This window comes from Theropithecus gelada, chromosome 12 (assembly GCF_003255815.1).
Source record: "Theropithecus gelada isolate Dixy chromosome 12, Tgel_1.0, whole genome shotgun sequence".
In the NCBI taxonomy this organism is placed as follows: domain Eukaryota; kingdom Metazoa; phylum Chordata; class Mammalia; order Primates; family Cercopithecidae; genus Theropithecus; species Theropithecus gelada.
In genome coordinates this window covers 59181407-59205281 of record NC_037680.1, presented here as the reverse complement: position 1 = coordinate 59205281, position 23875 = coordinate 59181407, and the positions used below count along the sequence as shown (strand labels likewise).

Below are 23875 nucleotides of genomic sequence, written 5' to 3'. Positions count from 1 at the left end.
ACAAGGAACTTAAATATACAAGAAAAAAATCCCATTAAAAGTGGGCAAAGGATATGAACAGACACTTCTCAAAAGAAGACATTTAGGTGGCCAACAAAGATATGAAAGAAAGCTCATCATCACTGGTCATTAGAGAAATGCAAATCAAAAACACAATGAGATACCATCTCATATCAGTTAGAATGAAGATCATTAAAAAGTCAGGAAACAACAGATGCTGGAGAGGATGTGGAGAAACAGGAACGCTTTTACACTGTTAGTGGGAGTGTAAATTAGTTCAACCATTGTGGAAGACAGTGTGGCAATTCCTCAAGGATCTAGAACTAGAAATACCATTTGACCCAGCAATCCCATTACTGGGTATATACCCAAAGCATTATAAATCATTTTACTATAAAGACACATGCACACGTATGTTTATTGGAGCACTATTCACAATAGGAAAGACTTGGAACCAACCCAAATGCCCATCAATGTTAGACTGGATAAAGAAACTGGCACACACACCATGGAATACTATGCAGCCATAAAAAGGATGACTTTAATGTCCTTTGCAGGGACATGGATGAAGCTGGAAAGCATCATTGTCAGCAAACTAACACAGAAACAGAAAACCAAACACTGCATGTTGTCACTCCTAAGTGGGAGTTGAACAATGAGAACATATGGACACAGGGAGGGGAATATCACACACTGGGGCCTGTCGGCAGGGCAGGGGGCAAGGGGAAGGATAGCATTAGGAGAAATACCTAACGTAGACGACAGATTGAGGGTGCAGCAAACCACCATGGCACATGTATACCTATGTAACAAACCTGCACATTCTGCACATGTATCTCAGAACTTAAAGTATTAAAAAAAAAACAAACAAACAAAAAAGGAAATAGCAATTGTTTAATGAAGATTGTCTATCAGTAGTTAATTTACACCTTTTTGGGGATGATGACTAACTTTCAGGACCACAGGCCACTAGGTGATGCACTCAAATGACTACTTAATGCAATCAAGTGGTTGAAAGATGCATTTATGGAGTCCATATTGATGTAGACCAGTTTGGCATGAGACTTTGGCTATATTTTTGGCTTGTTACTATTCACAAAATATACCTAGCTGTTCACAAAGGTACTCAGTGACAGTACAAGAATCTAAGTGTAAATTCAGTGTTAAATAGAAAAATGACTCAAGCCAGTGAAACACATTTTTGTGTATGATTAGTGATTTATACTCAGCTTGGTCATTGGCCTAAATTTTGTAATTCTTACTTAAAAGAAACTGTATTAGTCTGTTTTGCGTTGCAATGAAGGAATACCTGGGACTGGTTACCTTATAAAGAAAAGGTTTATTTGACTTGCAGTTCTGCAGGCTATAAAAACATGGCACCAGCATCTGCTCAGCTTCTGGTGAGGTCTCAGGGAGCTTTTACTCATGGCAGAAGGCACAGGGGGAGTAAGCATGTCACACAGAGAGGGAGCGAGAAAGAGAGGAGGTGGTGGTGCCAGGTTCCTTTTAATAACCAGCTCTTGCAGGAACAAACACAGCAGGAACTCACTCATTACCACTGGGGAAGGCACAAAGCCATTTATGAGGGATCAGCCCCCATCACCCAAACACCTCCAATCAGACCCCACATCCAATATTGGGGATCGTATTTCAACATGAGATTTGGAGCGGACAAATACCCAAACCATATTACAAACTTCTTCACTAGAAGAATTTGGGTATATGTAAGTTTTCAGTATGTGTGTAAAGTAGAATATTATCAGAAAGGCTATTTACTTTTCATCTTCATTATCAATTTTTATTCTATAGGTATAAAAATTAAAAATGTATTTTGTTAATTTAATCTTTGTATTATTTCTTAACAGTCACAATGGAAGAAATGTCCCTAATTTAAGACATCTATCTGGTTTTGTTGGCAGATTTAAGGACTAATACTAGACTAAATATTACACAAAAATTCTATTCAACTAACTTAAAAATGCTAAAAATTTTATTGTACTAAACATCTTTGAAATGTGTGTCCCATAGGAAACGTTTTTTTGATAACCGTACTTCTAAAAAAATTCCCACTTTGAGCACTATCAGAAAACAAAGAGTAAATTTAAAGAAAATTTTGAGAATGTAAAATGTTATTAAATAACCATTTCATTTTACTTTTCCTTTATCTTAATCATATACCTTTAAAAAAAAAAAGCTATGAATGACCTAAATAAAATTTGAGAAACTAGAATGGACAAACATCATTAATGCCCAAAACACAATTTATTTGAGATGGCGTCTTGCTATGTTGCCCAGGCTGGATTCGAAATCCTAAGCCCAAGCAATTCCTCCTGTCTCGGCCTCTCAAGTAGATGGGACAACAGGTGTACACCACCATACCTGGCTGTAAGCCACATACTTTAAATGGACCAAATTTCCAAAGCTGGCTGTGTGATAGAATGTGCTTTGGTCAGCTAAAATTGATAACTTGTTACACAGGGTCAGCTGCACACAAAAATGGTGTTGCTCAGAGAAATTGGCACATTATACCTGGTACTCCTTAGAGGTGCTCTATCTACTGCATCAATACAGCCATTAAAAGCTCAATCTGCCAGCTATTTTTGAAAGACTCAGTAATACTGTTATGACTGTATAAGATAACCTTGATGTGTATCACTTTATGATACATGTTACTTAACATGACTACTAGGGGGCCCTGGCTTAGAGCTGATTCCAAAGGCACATAGCTTAGGTCAAATTATAGGACACATAATATTTACTATTTTATTTACTGCCTAAAGTATTTCTCAACTAACAAGTGTAGGAAACATTTATAGGTAGTAATGTAAGTACCCTATGAGCTCAGTGACAAAATTGTGAATTACAGACAGTTGGGAGATGGGGACCATGTCTTAGATTCCTTTTGTACACTCCTCAGTGTCCAGTGTGGTGATATGCACATAACCAGTACATTTTAGTAAATATTTCAAGTAAGACTTCTTTAGGCATTCCATTTTGGGATTCTTGTAGAAACAAGCCAAATTTGTAGAACTTCTAGGATTTAAACATTTGAGAATGAAAGGCTCTTGCCTTTACTGATCATAATTCAAAAAGCTGGTGTTAAGTGTGAGAAGTGGTGACTGTTCCATATATGCCCATAGGCATACAGCAGAATCCAGACAGAGTTGAGTATACAGTAGAGAAAAAGATGGGAGAATATGAAGAACAAAGTCTATTTTAATATTAATTATGGCTATAATAACCTTTATGAGGAAATACTGGCAAGCAGGATAAAGTGATATTGAAAAGAAAAAAAAGAAAACTCTTCCAAACACAATAAAGCATATTTTAACAGGTTTTTGAAAAAATTGCAAGCCTTTTAATTCATTGACCTCTTTTGATTGATTGGAATTTTTACCATTCTGTACACTCCAAATATAACTAAACAACTACATGTTACTGACAAATTTGTGATTCTCTGAGTCTAAACAACATAGAAACTAAAAGATCCCTTTCCTAGATTTATATACTTGATTTTCTTATAAAAATAACTTCAGTTATTATGTCAATATTTATCTGAAAAAGGCAGCCCTCTGACAGTAAACTAGTAACTGGAATAACTACAGTATCATTATGAGCTACAGTAAAACAACCCTGTGAAGTAATTTTTCCTATTTGAATGATAAATAGACTGGACAGGAGTGAAAAACCAAAACTATGAAAGAAAAACCCAATGTAAATAAAGGATACAGGTCAAAACAAAGTTCAGAAGGCAAATATGTAAATATTAGATGCCTCAAAAATCAACTATCAGTGGGAAAATTTCTATGAAAGCAGTTTCAGAAAATACATGAACACATATATCTTTAAAATATAGAACTCTAAATACTTGATAACATATTTAGGATACTCTACAATGCCCAGATAATTGCTATAATTTTTTTCCCTCAGGTTTTCCTGGATGATACAGCAATCTACAGAATTTGTGCACTTACTGTTGCTCAAATTTGTGTACTTACTGTGTGCACATATACTGCTGCACTGTTTCTCAGCTGTGAAAAATTAAAAACATTTTTTCAACCTTTGAGAAGGAAAGAAAACAATGAAGAATCTCTTCATAATAATATAGCATAACAGGGTATGTTTACTGTGCCACATCATGAGTGTTTTTAAAACATAATATAAATATATAGTCAGGGATAGCATTTTTAGGAGAACAAGTGACCAAAAACCAAGTTACCTCTTTTCAGACCAGCCAAAAAACATGAAGGGAAAGTGCGCTTTATACAACTTAGACATTTATGTAGATAATAGCACAGCAGACTCATGTTCAAGCCAGCCACCTGAAACATAAGTCCGTAGAGAGGGACAGCAATCTATAGTCCATGGACTGAATCTGGCCTACTTTTGTATGGCTCTGAGCTAAGAATGGTTTTTATATTTTTTAAAGAGTTGTTAAAAGCAAATAACAGAGAAGAATACATGACGACTCCATTCTTGTCCTCATGTGTGAACCATATAGCCTGCAAAGTCTAAAATATTTATAATCCGGCCCTTTACAGAAAAAGTTTGCGGACCCTTCTTTTATACCAGTGCTGTAGATAATTCTGGCAGTACAACTGCAAGTCTAAGATAATGTTCATTCATTCCCATCATAAATGTAACATTCTAAATAGGTGTCTTCTGATGTCATCTGTCAGAATTTCTTTTAAATTTTTTCTTCATCTTCAACATTATCAAAGTTCATCCTATAATAATAATGTAAAGGCAATAGAGAAAGGAGAAAGTATGAGTTTGCAATGTTAAAAATAAGGTAAAACACCACAAACTAACCAACACTTTATTTTCAGAAATACTCAATATTCTTGTTTAATGGATCATGACATGAAATATACTTTGCCAAAACATAACAATAAAAAAGAAAAGAGTATCTCCTAGTTCTCACCTGCCCACAGCAGATATTACTAACTATATAGGTTTACATAATTTCAAGCATATTCAGTAAGCTCTTTAACTTAATTTCAGGTATGATATTCTAGATTATGACAATTTTTAAATTTCAAATATTTAACACGATAAAAGTTATACCTTTCAAAATAAAATATCTTGAGAAAACTAATATGGTAAAACACTAGAAAAATATGTTTGTTCTGTGGAACCAAGAAAATACAGAATCATAACTCTTTCCTATTTCAGATTTGTACAAATTTCAGATTGGTAAAGAATATTCTTGAAGTAGGTTATTGTAAGGCTTTGTCTATTGGGGTCTGCAGTTTGAACTGGATTACAGTAGAACCTATAGTCTAATATGGTGCTATAAAGCCAGACTTCTCTATCCCTTTCCAGAGGCTGAGCTATTTTGTCCTCCTTTCGCCTCACAGGGAAAGAATCCAAGATACCTCATGTGATTGTATTAAATTCCATTTTAAAAGCACTACAACATTCATAGACTCTTTGTTCTGTTTTTAAGTATGACCTACAGTAACATGGATTTGAAAAAGGTAAAACTGAACTGCCTTCTGAAGAGTAACAGGAAAAAGGTTGTGCTGCTTCTTGACAGATTAAAGATTCAAAGAGGGGCCAGGAGAAATATGGGTTTCAATACATTCTGATTACACCAAGAACAAAAGAAAATTTGCTATCCAAAACGTGTTATGAGGCTCCAGTATATTTATTCCTAACAATTCAATGCTTTATTTACGTTTGAACAAAATTTAAATAATTTATGGCTATAGTCACTATTTTTTTTTTACGCTTTGTTGAGATATATTTCACATACTATAAAATTCCCACATTTAAAGGAGTTTAGTGGTTTTTGGCATATTCAGAGTTGTCCAACTGTCATTGCAATCTAATTTTAAAATATTTTCCGTATTCCCAAAATAAACTCCTTACTACCCATTAGCAGTTACCCAATTTGCGCTCTTTTCTATTCCACTCCACTTCAGCCCCAGGCAACCATTAATCTACGTTCTGTCTCTACGGATTATTCTAGATATTTTACATCAATAGTATTATATAATATTTGGTCTTTGTGACTGGCTTCATTCACTAAACATTTTCCAAAGTTCATCCACGTTGTAGCATAGATCAGTACTTCATTCCTTTTATGGCTGAAAATATTCTATTGTATGGATACACCACATTTCGTTTATCTGTTAGTTGACAGACATTTGGTTTCGTTCTTTTTCGCTATTATGAATGATACCACTAAAATTTTTGTATACATGTTTTTGCATGGACCACAGTCACTATTTTTTGTTAAGTGGTTTTACTTGTCCAAATTTCTAAAAGCACTTCAGTGTCTAGGCTACATTTTGATTGTCCTATTTCCCAAAGTAGAATTTTTAGCTATCTTACTATTTTTTGATGCCTCATTTTGCTTGCCTCTGGATACATGTAATGTATAGGAAAAATAAATTTTGCTAACTTTTGCCAAAGTCAACTCTAGGCTTAGTCCATACCTTATTCCTCTTGCCTTGATTTTGAAGAGTTTCCAATTTTTCATTTATTAAGGCAGCGATTGCTTTTGCATCTCTGGTATTTATCTGCTCTTCTTGAAAATTTCTCTAAAATTAAAAACACTTGTTATCTTTTAAGTATTTAATCAAAACATAACAATTCCACCTAAGAAACTTGATTAAATATGCTTTCAAGTTCTTTTGTTCCAAAACTTGAAGTGTTTGAAATTCAAATTTCTTCTCTTCAAGGAAATAATGCTGCAAAAACAGTTAACCCATAATGTACCTAAAATAAATATTAATAATAGTGTCATGGAAACATGAAACTGTTCTTTGTTAAAAAAAAAAGCATCCCTGACTCCAAAAGCCCCAAAACATCAAAACCGTGCAAGAACACATGTTCCTGGAGAAAGTGTGAGAGGGCATTCCAAGATGGCCAAGTAGGAACAGCTCTGGTCTGCAGCTCCCAGTGTGATTGATGCAGAAGACAGGTGATTTCTGCATTTCCAACTGAGGTACCTGGTTCATCTCACTGGGACTGGTTGGACAGTGGGTGAAGCCCATAGAGGGCGAGCTGAAGTGGGCTTGGGGTGGGAGGTGTTGTCTCACAAGGGAAGTGCAAGGGGTTGGGGGATTTCCCTTTCCTAGCCAAGGGAAGCCATGACAGACGACCTGGAAAAACGGGACCCTCCCGCCCAAATACTGCACTTTTCCCAAGGTCTTAGCAATAGGCAGACAAGGAGATTCTCTCCTGCACCTGGCTTGGCAGGTCCCACGCCCATGAAGCCTTGCTCACTGCTAGCGCAGCAGTCTGAGATTGAACTGCGAGGCAGTAGCCTAGCTGGGGGAGGGGCATCCACCATTGCTGAGGCTTGAGTAGGTAAACAAAGCAGACGGGGAAGCTCCAACTGGGCAGAGCCCACTGCAGCTCAACAAGGCCTATTGCATCTAGACTCCACCTCTGTAGTCAGGGCATAGCTGAACAAAAGGCAGCAGATAACTTCTGCAGACTTAAATGTCCCTGTCTGATAGCTCTGAAGAGAGCAGTGGTTCTCCCAGCACGGCGTTTGAGCTCTGAGAATGGACAGACTACCTCTTCAAGTGGGTCCCTGACCCCTGTGTAACCCAACTGGGAGATACCTCCCAGTAGGGGCCAACAGACACCTCATATAGGCGGCTGCCCCTCTGGGACAAAGCTTCTGGAGGAAGGAGCAGGCAGCAATATTTGCTGTTCTACAGCCTCCGCTGGTGATACCCAGGTAAACAGGGTCTGGAGTGGACCTCCAGCAAACTCCAACAGACCTGCAGTTGAGGGACCTGACTTAGAAGGAAAACTAACAAAGAGAAAGGAATATCATCAACATCAACAAAAAGGTCATCTACACTAAAACCCCATCTGTAGGTCACCAACATCAAAGACCAAAGGTAGATAAAACCACAAAGATGGGGAGAAACCAGGGCAGAAAAGCTAAACATTCTAAAAATCAGAGCGCCTCTTCTCCTTCAAAGGATCGCAGCTTCTTGCTGGCAACGGAACAAAGCTGGATGGAGAATGACTTTGATGAGTTGACAGAAGTAGGCTTTAGAAGGTCGGTAATAACAAACTTCTCTGAGCTAAAGGAGGATGTTTGAACCCATTGCAAGGAAGCTAAAAACCTTGAAAAAAGATTAGATGAACGGCTAACTAGAATAAACAGCATAGAGAAGAGCTTAAACAACTTGATGGAGTTGAAAATCATGGCACGAGAACTTCATAATGCATGCACAAGCTTCAACAGCCGATTCGAGCAAGTGGAAGAAAGGGTATCAGTGATTGAAGATCAAATTAATGAAATAAAGCAAAAAGACAAGGTTAGAGAAAAGAGAGTAAAAAGAAATGAACAAAGCCTCCAAGAAATATGGGACTATGTGAAAAGACCAAATCTACATTTGATTAGTGTACCTGAAAGTGATGGGGAGAATGGCACCAAGGTGGAAAACACTCTTCAGGATATTATCCTCAACCTAGCAAGGCAGGCCAACATTCAAATTTGGGAAAAACAGAGAACACCACAAAGATACTCCTCAAGACGAGCAACCCCAAGACACGTAATTATCAGATCCACCAACGTTGAAATGATGGAAAAAATGTTAAGGGCAGGCAGAGAGAAAGGTCGAGTTACCCTCAAAGGGAAGCCCATCAGACTAATAGCAGATCTCTCGGCAGAAACCCTACAAGCCAGAAGAGACTGGGGACCAATATTCAACAATCTTAAAAGAATTTTCAACCCAGAATTTCATATCCAGCCAAACTAAGCTCCATAAGTGAAGGAGAAATAAAATCCTTTACAGACAAGCAAATGCTGATGTTGTCACCACCAGGTCTGCCTCACAAGAGCTCCTGAAGGAAGCACTAAACTTAGAAAGAAACAACTGGTACCAGTCACTGCAAAAACATGCCAAATGGTAAAGACCATCGATGTTATGAAGAAACTGCACCACTTAACAGGCAAAATACCCAGCTAATATCATAGTGACAGGATCAAATTCACACATAACAATATTAACCTTAAATGTAAATGGGCTAAACGCCCCAATTAAAAGACACAGGCTGAAAAATTGGATAAAGAGTCAGGACCCATCAGTGTGCTGTATTCAGGAGACCCATCTCACGTGCAAAGATGCACATAGGCTCAAAATAAAGGGATGGAGGAAGATCTACCAAGCAAATGGAAAGCAAAAAAAAAAAAAAAAAAAAAAAAAAAAAGCAGGGTTGCAATCCTAGTCTCTGATAAAACATAGTTTAAACCAACAAAGATAAAAAGAGACAAGGTCATTACATAATGGTAAAGAGATCAAGTCCACAAGAAGAGATAATGATCCTAAATATATATGCACCAAAATTAATAAAGCAAGTCCTTAGAGACCTACAAAGAGACTTAGACTCCCACACAATAATAAGGGGAGACTTTAACACCCCACTGTCAATATTAGATCAATGAGACAGAATGTTAACAAGGATATCCAGGACTTGAACTCAGCTCTGCAACAAGCAGACCTAATAGACATCTAGATAACTCACCTCCCCAAATCAACAGAATATACATTCTTCTCAGCACCACATTGCACTTATTCTAAAATTGACCATATAACTGGAAGTAAAGCACTCCTCAGCAAATGTAAAAGAACAGAGATCACAACAAATTGTCTCTCAGACCACAGTGCAATCAAATGAGAACTCAGGATTAAGAAACTCACTCAAAACTGCAATTACATGGAAACTGAACAACTTGCTCCTGAATGACTACTGGGTAAATAACGAAATCAAGGCAGGAATAAAGATGTTCTTTGAAACCAATGAGAACAAAGAAACAGCGTACCAGAATCTCTGGGATGCAGCTAAAGCAGTGTTTAGAGGGACATTTATAGCACTAAATGCCCACAGGAGAAATGAGGAAAGATCTAAAATCAACACCCTAACATCACAATTAAAAGAACTAGAGAAGCAAGAGCAAACAAATTCAAAAGCTAGCAGAAGGCAAGAAATAACTAAGATCAGAGCAGAAATGAGAGAGATAGAGACACAAAAAACCCTTCAAAAACAAAACAAACAAACAAAAAAAATCAATCCAGGAGCTGATTTTTTGAAAAGATCAACAAAATTGATAGGCTGCAAACAAGCCTAATAAACAAGAAAAGAGAGAAGAATCAAATAGACACAATAAAAAATGACAGAGGGGATATTACCAGTGAACCCACAGAAATACAAACTACCATCAGAGAATACTATAAACAGCTCTATGCAAATAAACTTCAAAATCTAGAAGAAACGGAAAAATTTCTGGACACATACATACTCCCAAAACTAAACCAGGAAGAAGCTGAATTTCTGAATAGACCAATAACAGGCTCTGAAATTGAGGCAATAATTAATAGCCTACCAATCAAAAAAAGTCCAAGACCAGAAGGATTCACAGCTGAATTCTACCAGAGGTACAAGGAAGAGCTGGTACCATTCCTTCTGAAACTATTCCAATCAACAGAAAAAGAGGGAATCCTCCCTAACTCATTTTGAGGCCAACATCATCCTGATACCAAAGGCTGGCAGAGACAAAACAAAAAAAGGGAATTTTATACCAATATCCCCGATGAACATCGATGCGAAAATTCTCTATAAAGCACTGGCAAACCAAATCCAGCAGCACATCAAAAAGCTTATCCACTACGATCAAGTCAGCTTCATACCTGGGATGCAAGGCTGGTTCAACATACGCAAATCAATAAATGTAATCCATCATATAAACAAAACCAAAGACAAAAACCACATGATTATCTCAATAGATGCAGAAAAGGCCTTCAAAAAAATTCAACAGCCCTTCATGCTAAAAACTCTCAATAAACTAGGTATTGATGAACGTATCTCAAAATAATAGATATTTATGACAAACCCACAAAAGCTGGAAGCATGCCTTTTGAAAACCGGCACAAGACAAGGATGCCCTCTTTCACCACTCCTTATGTACTGGAAGTTCTATCCAGGGCAATCAGGCAAGAGAAAGAAATAAAGGGTATTCAATTAGGAAATGAGGAAATCAAATTGTCCCTGTTTGCAGATGAGATGATTGTATATTTGGAAGACACCATCATCTCAGCCCAAAATCTCCTTAAGCTGATAAGCAACTTCAGCAAAGTCTCAGGATACAAAATCAATGTGCAAAAATCACAAGCATTCCTATACACCATTAACAGAAAAACACAGAGCCAAATCATGAGTGAACTCCCATTCACACTTGCTACAAAGAGAATAAAACACCTAGGAAACCAACTTACAAGGGATGGGAAGGACCTCTTCAAGGAGAACTACAAACCACTGCTCAACGAAATAAAAGAAATGAAATAAAAGAGGACACAAACAAATGGAAGAATATTCCATGCTCCTGGATAGGAAGAATCAATAGCATGAAAATGGCCATACTGCCCAAAGTAATTTATAGATTCAATGCCATCCCCATCAAGAAAATGACTTTCTTCACAGAATTGGAAAAAACTACTGTAAAGTTCATATGGAACCAAAAAAGAGTCTGCATTGCCGAGACAATCCCAAGCAAAAAGAACAAAGCTGGAGGCATCATGCTACCTTTCTTCAAACTATACTACAAGGCTACAGTAATCAAAACAGCATGGTACTGGTACCAAAACAGAGATATAGACCAATAGAACAGAACAGAGGCCTCAGAAATAACACCACACATCTACAACCATCTGATCTTTGACAAACCTGACAAAAACAAGCAATGGGGAAAGGATACCCTATTTAATAAATGGTGCTGGGAAAACTGGCTAGCCATATGCAGAGAGCTGAAACTGGATCCCTTCCTTACACCTTATACAAAAATTAATTCAAGATCGATTAAAGACTTAAACGTAAGACCTAAAACCGTAAAAACCCTAGAAGAAAACCTAGGCAATACCATTCAGGACATAGGCATGGGAAAGGACTTCATGACTAAAACAACAAAAGCAAAGACAACAAAAGCCAAAATAGACAAATGGGATCTAATTAAACAAAAGAGCTTCTGCATGGCCAAAGAAACTATGATCAGAGTGAAGAGGCAACTTACAGAATGGGAGAAAATTTTTGCAATCTACCCATTTGACAAAGCGCTAATATCCAGAATCTACAAAGAACTCAAATTTACAATTAAAAAAACCCCATCAAAAAGTGGGCAAAGGATATGAACAGACACTTCTCAAAAGAAGACATCTATACAGCCAACAGACACATGAAAAAATGCTCATCATCACTGGTCATCAGAGAAATGCAAATCAAAACCACAATGAGATATCATCTCACACCAGTTAGAATGGCAATCATTAAAAAGTCAGGAAACAACAGATGTTGGACAGGATGTGGAGAAATAGGAACGCTTTTACATTGTTGGTGGGAGTGTAAGTTAGTTCAACCATTGTGGAAGACAGTGTGGTGATTCCTCAAGGATCTAGAACTAGAATTACCATTTGACCCAGCAATCCCATTACTGGGTATATACCCAAAGTATTATAAATCATGCTACTATAGATACATGCACACGTATGTTTACTGCAGCAGTATTCACAATAGCAAAGACTTGGAACCAACCCAAAAGTACATCAATGATAGACTGGATTAAGATAATGTGGCACATATACACCATGGAATACTACGCAGCCATAAATAAACGATGAGTTCATGTCCTTTACAGGGACGTGAATGTAGCTGGAAACCATCATTCTCAGCAAACTATCACAAGGACAGAAAACCAAACACTGCATGTTCTCACTCACAGGTGGGAATTGAACAATGAGATCACTTGGACACAGGGCAGGGAACATCATATACTGAGGCCTGTCGGGGGGCTGGGGGCTGGGGGCTGGGGGAGGGATAGCATTAGGAGAAATACCTAATGTAAATGATGAGTTGATGGGTGCAGCAAACCAACATGGTGCATGCATACCTATCAAACCTGCACATTGTGCAGATGTACCCTAGAACTTAAATTAAAACAAAAACAAACCAAAGATGTTCCCAGAGGACTGAACTCATTCCACTCTAATACAGTCATAAGCACTGCCAACCATGACCAACAACAATAATGGAAGGCAACATATATCTCCTAGTTTTCATCTGCGCACAGCAGGAAGGCGACTGAAAAGCAGGGAAGGAACAGGTCAATATAACCTGACCTGCTTATTTGCTTCTGGGGCCACCTGTTGTCTTAATCTTGGTGTGAACCCTAATCTCCAACTACATGCTAGGATTTTGTTTTGTGTGTCAACTGCCCACCTGGATTCTTAAACAACAGTTTCATTTGACACTCTACTCCAACCATTATTCTGCTTTGGTCTTCCTGTCTGGCCTCAATGGCTGAATGCCACCCTTGTATTTCAATTTGGACAGGGATGTTTGGTTCCAAACTTTGTCCCCTAGACTTCTCTGGACACATGGCAACATCTTTTCAAACAGCTCTGTCTATGGTATGGTTAACTCTTGTGACTGATCATCAAATTGATGCTTCTCTGATATTATCTGAAGAAGACTCCTATTTATGTCACCCATCTCTCAGCTGTTTTGAAAACTGAGAAACAGAGCTGTTGATTCAAAGAAATGAAGACTCAGGCTCTGGTATTAAGCTGCCTCTCACCTCCATCAAGTTCTGCTTGCTCTAGATTGTTCTGAAGACAGAGACAGATTATTGACAAATCAAAAACATTCACTGAAAAATCTAGATGTGTGGCAATTCTAGATTTCTGAAATTCATCATCCAATTTCTTTTTTTTTTTTTTTTTTTTTTTTGAGACGGAGTCTCGCGCTGTGTCACCCAGGCTGGAGTGCAGTGGCGCGATCTCGGCTCACTGCAAGCTCCGCCTCCCAGGTTCAGGCCATTCTCCTGCCTCAGCCTCCGAGTAGCTGGGACTACAGGCGCCCACCACCACGCCCGGCTAGTTTTTTGTATTTTTAGTAGAGACGGGGTTTCACCATGTTAGCCAGGATGGTCTCGATCTCCTGACCTCGTGATCCGCCCGCCTCGGCCTCCCAAAGTGCTGGGATTACAGGCTTGAGCCACCGCGCCTGGCCTCATCATCCAATTTCTTAATTTAGCCCTACTCATCTTAAAATATCACTACCAATAAATAACATCAGATCTAAACCTAATTCTCCCTCAAAATGTGGGGGGGCGCACGGCAACATATTCAAACTTATGTACATGGCATTTGAGGTCGGGGCATGGAAAAACACTGGGGCACTGTGTGTATGTTATTTGTGCATAAGAATGAAACTCCTTGACCCTGAAAACAGGACAGGGAGCGGAGGGTGTGGTGTGATAAGGAATGCTGAAAACAGCCTCCTGAGAACGCAGTTTGAGCGCTTTTACAAGGTCACGGGTGTCTCACGACCGGACCTCAAAAAAGCCATCTAGTGGATGTTTGTGGTTTAACAAGCCCTTTCAATAAATACTTGGTGGATGGATGCTGGGGCGGGCTCCCCTTCGGCTGGAATTGTCTGAGAACTCATTCTTGGTGTTCAGTGCAAGCTGTAAGCGCTGCATAAAAAGCATGAAAATATTTGAAATTATGTATTTTTAATGTTTTAACAGAAAACATGAGTGGATGGCAAATACTTTATCATTCTTTCCTCCCCACAAAGTAAGCTCATTACTTTGAAACTTATTCAGTAAAAAGTATACTGAATAGAAATATAGTAAGGAAATATTATTCCAAGCAGCAGTGTGTATTATAGAGTATTCTTAGTGACCTCAACAGTCACCATAACCTTTCACAGGAAGTAGAAAATTACCTTGAATTCCAGCACCCAAAGATAATAATGAATAATACTTTTTTTGTCTCTTTCTAGTATTTTTCTATTAATTAGTATAAAAATATTAAGGCAATTGAATCTGTATCAACCATGAGACAAAAAAACCTTTTAAGAACGCTTGGTATACACGTAAATTTTAAAAACTTTTATCAGTAATATGTAATAATATAAAAAAAATGACAGGAAGCAGAAAATAGAAAAAAACATTACTCAGACTAAAACACATCTTTTGAGCTTGGCCTACTAAGGGAAGGAAGAGAGGAAAGTCTGGACATACCTTTGCTCTTTCGTAGAAATAAAATTTAACAGTTGGATAGGCTCTGATACCAGCTTTCTGGCATGTCTGAGCATACGCCTGACAGTCTACTTTTCCGGCTTTCACTTTTCCTTTAATCATCTGAAAAAGAAAAATATGGTTTGTCATTTTGTTTGGCATAAACTATTTTGGCAACAACAAAGCAATAGGATATAAAACATTTTGCATCTAAGAATTTATTTAAAAAACTTTAATTCTTCCAACTCAAACAAGATTATTTCCACATTATCCCTTTAAGCCCCTATTCACCTAGCACCACCTCTCCAACAGCAAATAAACCCTCCTTTGCCTTATCAAGAAAACTGAGTGGCTTTATCCTGAAATGTCTCAACTTCCTGCCACCCACAACTGGCACATCATACCATAAATGTGTTTCTGTTTCTATCTTTTTCTCCTTTCACTGGGGGTGTGCTGTGGTAGGACTCTTTGGGGACTGTTTGTCTTGTGAAGGCTGACTACTCCATCTGTATTCTCCAGTCCCTCCCTGTCAGAATGCATATTCTCCAGTGAAGATGTATATAATCACGAAAGGATTCCTTCCTGGATTACAGCTCCTCTGCCATCGTGCTTCTCATGCTCTCTCTTTTTTTCCTGAGCAGCAGTCTACTCTTTCACTGCTTCCCCACTGTCTGCTTATTTGGCAACATTTTAGTCTGGCTTCTGTGCTTACTGCTCCCTCCACTGAAACTGCTGTAAGTTCACCAGTGACCGCTTGACCAAACTGGGCACTTTTTGATCTTATTGGGCAACTGATGTTTACTGCTGACCACTCTTTTTTTTTTTTTTTTTTTTAAACAACTGGTAATCAATTTATTAAAATAGTTAACTTAAGCATCTACAATGGTGACTTCCACCTCAACTCCTGGCTCAAAACTGATGGAAGTAATCTGTTTAACAATCTCAGAAGGACTGTGCGAGGCTGACCACTCCTTTCTTTTCTTATTTCTTTTTTAGCATTTATCACTACTCTCTCTTGGCTTTCTTACCCCTCTGACTGTTCTTCCTTTTTCCAGCACGAGGATCTGCTTCACCTGCCCCTCAAGTTATTAGAGTTCCATCTTTGATCAACAATCTTTTCACTGTGAACAGCTGCCCAGGGTGGTTTTCCATATCTATATGCTAATGTACCCCAATCACTCTCTTCGATTTCATAGCTAACTACAAACTGGCCTGCTTTGGGTGAATGCTGCATAAGCACCCAAACACAGCATGTCCCCTGAACCCACTCTTCCTCCTGTCCTATTCATTCACTTCAAGCCAGAAATTAGGCTTATCCAGACTCCTCTCTATCCTTCATCTATCACATTCAATACTATTTATTCTCATCTCTCTTTTGTATTTGTCCCCTTCTTTCTATCATCACTGCCCTAATCCTGGTTAAAGTTATCACCTCTCACTTCAGGACAATTAAAACATCTTTGCTGCCTCTAGTTTCGTCCCCAAGGCAGGGGTATACTAATATAAAGACTAACTTGTGTTAGGGCACAAGCATGTAGGCAGACACACACACACACACACACACATACTTGCATACTGAAAGTAAGAAAAATGTAGGAATGTTATTTTCATAAGTTTCTATGTCATTTACAAAATGTTTGTGTATGTGCTTACTTGTATTTCCAACTACTTATGAGATGGCACCATACTGTTTTTGGTGCTCTAAACATATTTCTCTGGCATCACTGACACTCTTCTGTCCATGTTCCAGCTTCATTCTAATTTTACTGTAGCAACTATCTTGTATTACTTATATTTATTTCCATTTTCTCTTTTCACTAGATTAAAATCTCCTTAAAGACATGGAATTTCTTCCTTTTCATCTTCCTTTTCTTTCATCTGGAGTTATATGGCCCTACTACTTAGCATAATTGCTTTTCACGTGGTACTTAAAATTTGTTGAATGAGTGGTCTTTTTCATGTTTAATAATTTTCTACTAGATATAATGCAGAGTTGCACTACAAAGTTTATAATTAAGTACAGTTTTTAGCACATGAGAAATGAAGTAAAACACAATTATTACAGAAGGAAGCATAAGAAGATTAGAATAAATGGAAAGAATAAACCTCTTATCTGATGCACCAGCTAATAACAAAAATAATCTTTCATAGCTAGTAAGACTTAAAATCCCTCTGCTAAAAAATTCCCATGGTCTGGGATGCTAAGCTTTAGTGTGAACTGGTGGAACTGGCACTGACTTTCTCATTCTAGCTGAATGTTTTATACCAACACTAGTGGCAAGAGTTCCTTGAGTTATGGAGGCAAGAAAGCTATCAACCTGGATTAGGTCACTAATAAGACTGTTATGACAGAAAGAAACACTAAAAACTCAGACTACATTGAGGGTACATATTCAGTTTAATTTTATATAAGCATTTACTGAGTTAGGCCCCGGGGATATAAAAATAAATAAAACATGGACTTTGCCCTCAGGAAGAGACAGCCATTTTCAAAGGAAGATGGACAATGCTATATCGAAAAAAAAAACCAAACCAAAACCAACCAACCAACCAAAACCCAAAATTGCTACAACTAAATATTTCCATTAGTATTCAGCTCCTTTTATTTCCGGTCAAATTTAAAATCTTTCAAGTAATAATAAATAAATAAATAATATGCATTGTATCAGTACACTGATAACATATCCAGGTGACAATGATTAACTGAGAAGGGCAGAGAATAGAGCAGTGCCATCAGAGCTAAGTTTTGTAGGAAGAGGAGAAAAAATACAGATGACCAAGGTAAGGACAGAGCATTTTAGAGAGAGGGGGTGGCATGTAAATAAGGATACATGTTCAGAGAACCTGGAGTACTCTGTTATACTGGAATCTAAGGTGTGAGGTGGACAATAGAGATAGAGCTCATATCAGATACCTGAAGTCAATGTATGCATATTGAGAAACTTAGTGAGCCAGAGAGGGAAATATTTTAGAAGATCACCAGGGCAGCACTGACAAAGGTAGACTGACAGTCTTGAACAACAAAGGCTTGAACTGTGTTGAACTGCTTGAACTGGGAATTTTTTTTTTCTAAGCAATTGCAGATGGAAAATATAATATTCATAGGATGTGAAACCCTGCATACAACCCACTGTGAGGCCTGAGCATGAACAGATTTTGGTATGGAATGGGGGTTCCTGGAACCAATCCCCTGAGTATACCAAGGGAAGACTGTACTTAAAAGGCAAATATGGTTAAGTCTAGACAACAGATGATAAAGGGTTGAATAAACAGGTTAGCAGCAGAAATGAATAAGAAATGACATTTGAAAGACATTTAGGAGATAAAACTGACAGAATCTAGTGACTGCCTGGAAGGCAACAGAGTACTTGGGTGGGGAAGAGGAAATAGACAAAAGGGAGAAGAAAGAGAAGTTTCTGGCTTTTATGGTTAGTAGATGATGATGTCTACCAAGATAGAGAAGATGTTAGCTAAAAGCTTTAACAAAGAAAGAGGAAATCTACTACAATGATTATAATCATAGAAATATAATAGTTATTTTTAAATTCAGAGGAAACATTTAAGAAAAAAACCTAAAAATTATGTATTTACAATGTTTTATCTAATTACTAAACACGAACGTTGTTACAACTTATTTAAGACAGGTAAGACTCACCCTAGCCAAGAGCTCAAACTCTGGAGCAAAATTCTGGCAAGGTCCACACCAAGGAGCATAGAAATCAATCACCCAATGATTTTTCCCTTGTAGAACTTTTTCACTGAAAGTCTGAGGTGTTAGATCTGTGGATACTTGAGGTAAAAATCTGTGGCAAAGGATCAAAATCATTTTTCATTATATAAAACCAAAGCAAACATCTAAAATGTAGTAATATTGTAATACTTTCTAAGTTAAAAATGATGTCAAGGAATGGCAACGTAATAAAGTATAGTACCATCTTGGTTAATATAATCCTTTACTAAGTAATTTAAAAGGCTAGAACCTTAACCCATAGTAAATTTAACTATTGACATAAAAGGGGGGTAAATAGCTTTGAATCTATTTTATACAATGACATACATTTTAATTACTCACCCTAGACCCCAGATTCTCAGGGAATAAGCATCCCTATTCCAACCATTGTAACTGCTGAGAGAAGAAAAAACGTCAGTTGTAAATAGGATTATCTATTATTGGATGTATTCAGAAAACAATCTTATTGTAGCAATTTAAAAAACAAGTTATACTGATTGATTTCATCTGGCATCTCTCTTCTCAGATATTCCTAGCTACAAATTCTGTTTACAAGGCCTCACAAATGTATTTTTCTCTAGTCTTGGTATCTTTGTGTCCCAGACAGCCCAGAATGTCTAGCTACCTACTGGACATCTCCTGTAGACCTATGGGAACTGCAAAACTCAGAATGTCCACGGTTTTAGTTTCTGAATCTTTATTCAAGTTATTACTGTCTGTTAAATTCCTACCGATTTTTAAAGACACATGTCAAAAACTACCTACAAAATGCAGCCTTTCATAATTTCCTCATAGTTGAGATCCTTTCCTCCCTTGAAATCCATGGTTCAATTTTACTTGTTTAATAACATTCATCATATGTACCTTACACTTCCGTTTTCTACCTGAAACACCACATGGTGTTGTGGAAACAGCATGGGTGCTGAGACAGACTTGGGTTCAAACCCCAGCTTCAACTTAACAACTGTGTGACTTGGGGAAGTTATCTAAGCCTTAGATAACTTCTAGACCTTGGATTCTAAGGGCTGAGAATCACAGTTTACTTCTCTGTAATAGTAGGAAGGGCAGTAATTCCTAGTTCACAAAGTATATGTGAGGATTATTGGAAATAAGGTGAGTAAAGTATCTAATATAGTACCTGAAACCAAATAAGGACTTAATAAATGTTAGCTCTTCCTTTCCTTATCTTTTTGTCTAGACTATAAGCTTTATGCACATTGAGACTGTTCAGTACTCTCTTTTCATCTTCTGAAGTGCTCATTAACACACTATCTTTACGTACTAGGCTCCCAATAAATATTTGTTGGGTTAACTTTTATTTTGTTCAGGTAACTTAACTGTTAAGTGTATAATTAAATAATTATAATACATGCCTTCAAATATGAGAGAATACTTACTGATACTGATAAGCTTTATTTGATTTTGGGGGAAAAAATCTTATCTCAGGGTATCTTTGAACATTTTCCTGGGCACAAAAAGAATGGTACTGTTGGCAATCTATACTGCCCACATTGATCAGTCCAGTTAATGTCTATAAAAGAAGAAACGGATTACCTCCATCACTTTTTACATATGTTTACAATAAAGAAACAAGCATTATATTATTATAGTGAAATAGTTATTACGTATCAGTGACTTTCACCCAGTAAAAATGGACAAGGGTTTAACATAAAATAGACCACTTATACTAATGAATTTGTAATCTAATTTTGTAATTAAGCACTTACTAAAATTATTGCAGATTAAACAATTTACTTCATTTACCTGTTACATGAGAAAAAACTATGTACTTCTAAAATTCAAAGTGCCAGAAACTAATGAAAGTCTTTGCAATATTTCAAAGAATTACTCTTTCCAATGAAAACAAGCATTGTAGGTATCTAATATGTTATACTGACTCACACCTGAACTTAAAAATTGTATTGAAAAGAGCACAAAAATATGTAATCCTAAATGTTAAGATACTAGAAATCACTTTAACTCAGATTTATTTTTTATCTTGTAAATAAATGTGAAGTAGTAATTGCATTTTCCATTCTGGTATTTAAGTAATTTCTTTCCAATCTTGTACAACTTAAAACATGGTGCCTATTTTCAGGAAATTTTCTAATACACATGCTGAAAGCTTTTTGTTTTCTTACTTTTAAGTCCTACAATATGTGAGGAAATGTTATCTTTAAGCTCTAAAAATAAAGCAGAAAAAAAATTAGAAAAAATTGAAACAAAAAATGAGGTAAAGTTTTGGGTTGTTTTTGGCAACAATTTAGTTAAAAGCACCGGATATACTGGGCACGGTGGCTCATGTTTGTAATCCCAGCACTTGGAAAGGCAGAGGTAGGCAGACTACTTGAGGCCAGGAGTTCAGGACCAGCCTGGCCAACATGGCAAAACCCTGTTTCTACTAAAAATACAAAAATTAGCTAGACGTGGTAGCACATGCCTGTAATCCCAGCTACGAGGGTGGCTGAGGTTGCAGTGAGTCAAGATTGCGCCACTGCACTCCAGAGTGAGACTGTACCTCGCTGACCAAAAGAAAAAAAAAAAATGTGTACCAGATGCTATACACACAAAAAGGGTAGGCTATGCCATTCACGTACCAGACAGAAACAGAGCTGGAATCAAAGTGGTATGATCAGAACTGTTATTAAGTAATAATTTAATTGTGGGTTCACTCACATCAGTTTCAAAATAATTCTGTTAAATAAACATTCTTAGTAAATGTTAAGATTAAAAATAATTGATTTTTACTATACCCGGGCCATTCTTTTCCATTCTGGCATTAAGACTTGACAAGGATGACACCACGGAGAATAGAAATCAACCATCCATACTTCGTTGTGTTTTCTTTGTGTAACTAGTTCATTGAAGGTGGTGGGTGTAAGGGAGACCACTGAAGGATTCATAAGATCCTGAAGAGAACATAGCTTCCATTATAACATGTATATAAAACACAGCTGTTCATATATTCCTGGAAAATCGTTGGTACAGGCTGAGTATCTCTTATCCAAAATACTTGGAAGTATTGTGAATTTTGAATTTTGGAATATTTGCATGTATCTTGGGGATGAAACCCAAGGCTAAACATGAAATTCAGACTTTGGAGCATTTCAGATTTAAGATTTTTGGATTAGGGGTGCTCAATCCGTGTATGTCCTTTAGAAAGTTCTCATTTTTGAGAAACTAAAAGATACTTAAGGATAGCTAAAAGAAATCTAATGTGAATTAACTTAAAAAATGAAAATAAAACTTAGATTTTTAAAGTTTGGATTTTGCTCATCAGTTTTGTAAAAAATCAAGGTCTATTTTTCCTTTATCTCTACATATCACTAAAATGACAGGCAGGGAAAAGAGGCGATTTTAAGTTTCCGCGTGGATAATACAAAAGTTTCAAGGGCTGCCTGGATGTCTACAGAGGCCATAAAGTTTTGTTCTAGAACCAAGAATGACTGGCTTGGAAATGATTCTTTAATTACTAATGGAAAGCCTACTATCTCATTTTTCTGACATTCTGACTGGCGATACTACACCGTTCTACAGATTCTTTGCTCCAAATGATATTTTAACAAAGCGTCAGCCTACAACAATCAGGTAATACTAATGAAGAGGGTAGCTTCACTGGGAAACCACCACAAAACATTACGTTAGAGAAGGAGGAACAGATGAGTAGGACAAGGTTGGAGAGTCATTAAATGGATAATAACAAACAAGAATTTTTCATTTTTTTCTAGGAGGCCCCTGTATTTCAGTCAATCAAGAGTGTTACTGAGAAGAAAAAAAAAAAAAAGATGCTGTAGATGCCGGACACTCATTTTCAGAGAAAACAGCGCAAGCGGGTGACGAGGTGAAAGTATACTGCATATGTTCAATAAAGAATTGTGTCCATTGTTTATAAGGCACTGTACATACCAGGTAACAAGTAAAACACAGATTTACGTTGAGTTTAGTAACAGTAAAACATTAGAAAAATTCTTTAAAAATCATTTTGTCAGAAAATAGTTTGGGCATGGAAAGAATAAATCCTATTAAACAATATGAAATATTCATACAGGGTGTAACATATAAAAAGACAAATTTCTAGCCACATAGTCTATAGTTTGAAATACCTCTATGAACTCCAAGATTTGTTCAGCAGAGTGATGTCCTTCATACTCATGAATGTTGGACTGGTTGAATACCACTGTTGTTGGATAAGCCTGAATGTTATACTGATAGGAAGGAGAATACAAATTAAAGATTTTATAGATTTCACCTATTTGTTACAAATTTATAACAAGTTTGCCTCTAACAGGATTTTAAAAACCCATTTCTAAATTGCTGGTGACAAAAATTTTAGTCTCACCAAATTTAGCGAAGCACTCATGGCAATGAATACTGCTAAATACTGATGAATACCTGATCCTTATTTATAGCTGCTCCATTAGCCATGAAAACCATAGACATTGAAACATTGAGAAATCGACATGGTAATTACACGAATGGTCCCTTTTTACTCTCCTGAACCAAGGTGAGAAGAGGCTATAAAGAACAGGCTGTATCTCTAGCTTGAGTCTTTTTTTAAACCATAATAAATACTTTTTCTACAAATAGATGATGATGATCAGGAAATAACATAGCAAGAATAAAGACACAAATAATTAGGGGGTACATGATTATATTTTAGGTTAAAGAATTATGAATCATGCCCTATGAATGTAATCACTTTGTATTCTTTCTTCAAGATAGCCTTTATAGTAGGAAATGCTTAATTTCCTTCTCAGAAATAAAATGGGCACCAGCCCAGGAAGCATCTCTCTCAAGCTCTTATTTTTACTTTTTAAGTTATAAAGAGATCCCTGTCTGTAGATTTGCTGTAGCTGAACTTTGTACTCTTAAAGTTTTAAGTACTCATTAGCAAATTGGAATCTTTGACCAGGATTCAAAATAATTTTTGAAAAAACAATGGAAACATTTATATTAGTCTTGAAAAATGTGTGCAAATTCAAATAATTCATTGATTAACAAAGCGATTACAGCTGAAATTTAATGTGTTTACTATGTGTTGAGCATTATTTTAGCATTTAACATGTAGTTTCTCATTTATTCTTCACAACAATTCT

The 23875-nt window shown here is 36.9% G+C and overlaps 1 protein-coding gene across 3 annotated transcripts in view; it reads right to left on the bottom strand.

Moving 5' to 3' along the window:
- Positions 1–2737: 2737 nt before the first annotated feature.
- DNAJC10 (DnaJ heat shock protein family (Hsp40) member C10) overlaps positions 2738–23875 on the bottom strand; it is a 55597-nt gene continuing 34459 nt past the window's right edge. For 2 of the 3 annotated variants that reach the window (XM_025404117.1, XM_025404118.1), the window contains 8 exons: positions 22883–22984; positions 21533–21688; positions 20177–20310; positions 19122–19175; positions 18705–18852; positions 15053–15172; positions 6444–6548; positions 2738–4727 (listed from right to left, as the gene is read on the bottom strand). In XM_025404117.1, the coding sequence (XP_025259902.1) occupies positions 4716–4727; positions 6444–6548; positions 15053–15172; positions 18705–18852; positions 19122–19175; positions 20177–20310; positions 21533–21688; positions 22883–22984 (831 nt within the window). In that variant the 3' untranslated portion in view covers positions 2738–4715. Of the gene's footprint in view, positions 4728–6181; positions 6549–15052; positions 15173–18704; positions 18853–19121; positions 19176–20176; positions 20311–21532; positions 21689–22882; positions 22985–23875 lie in introns of those variants that run through there. The other variant, XM_025404116.1, reaches the window with a different exon arrangement.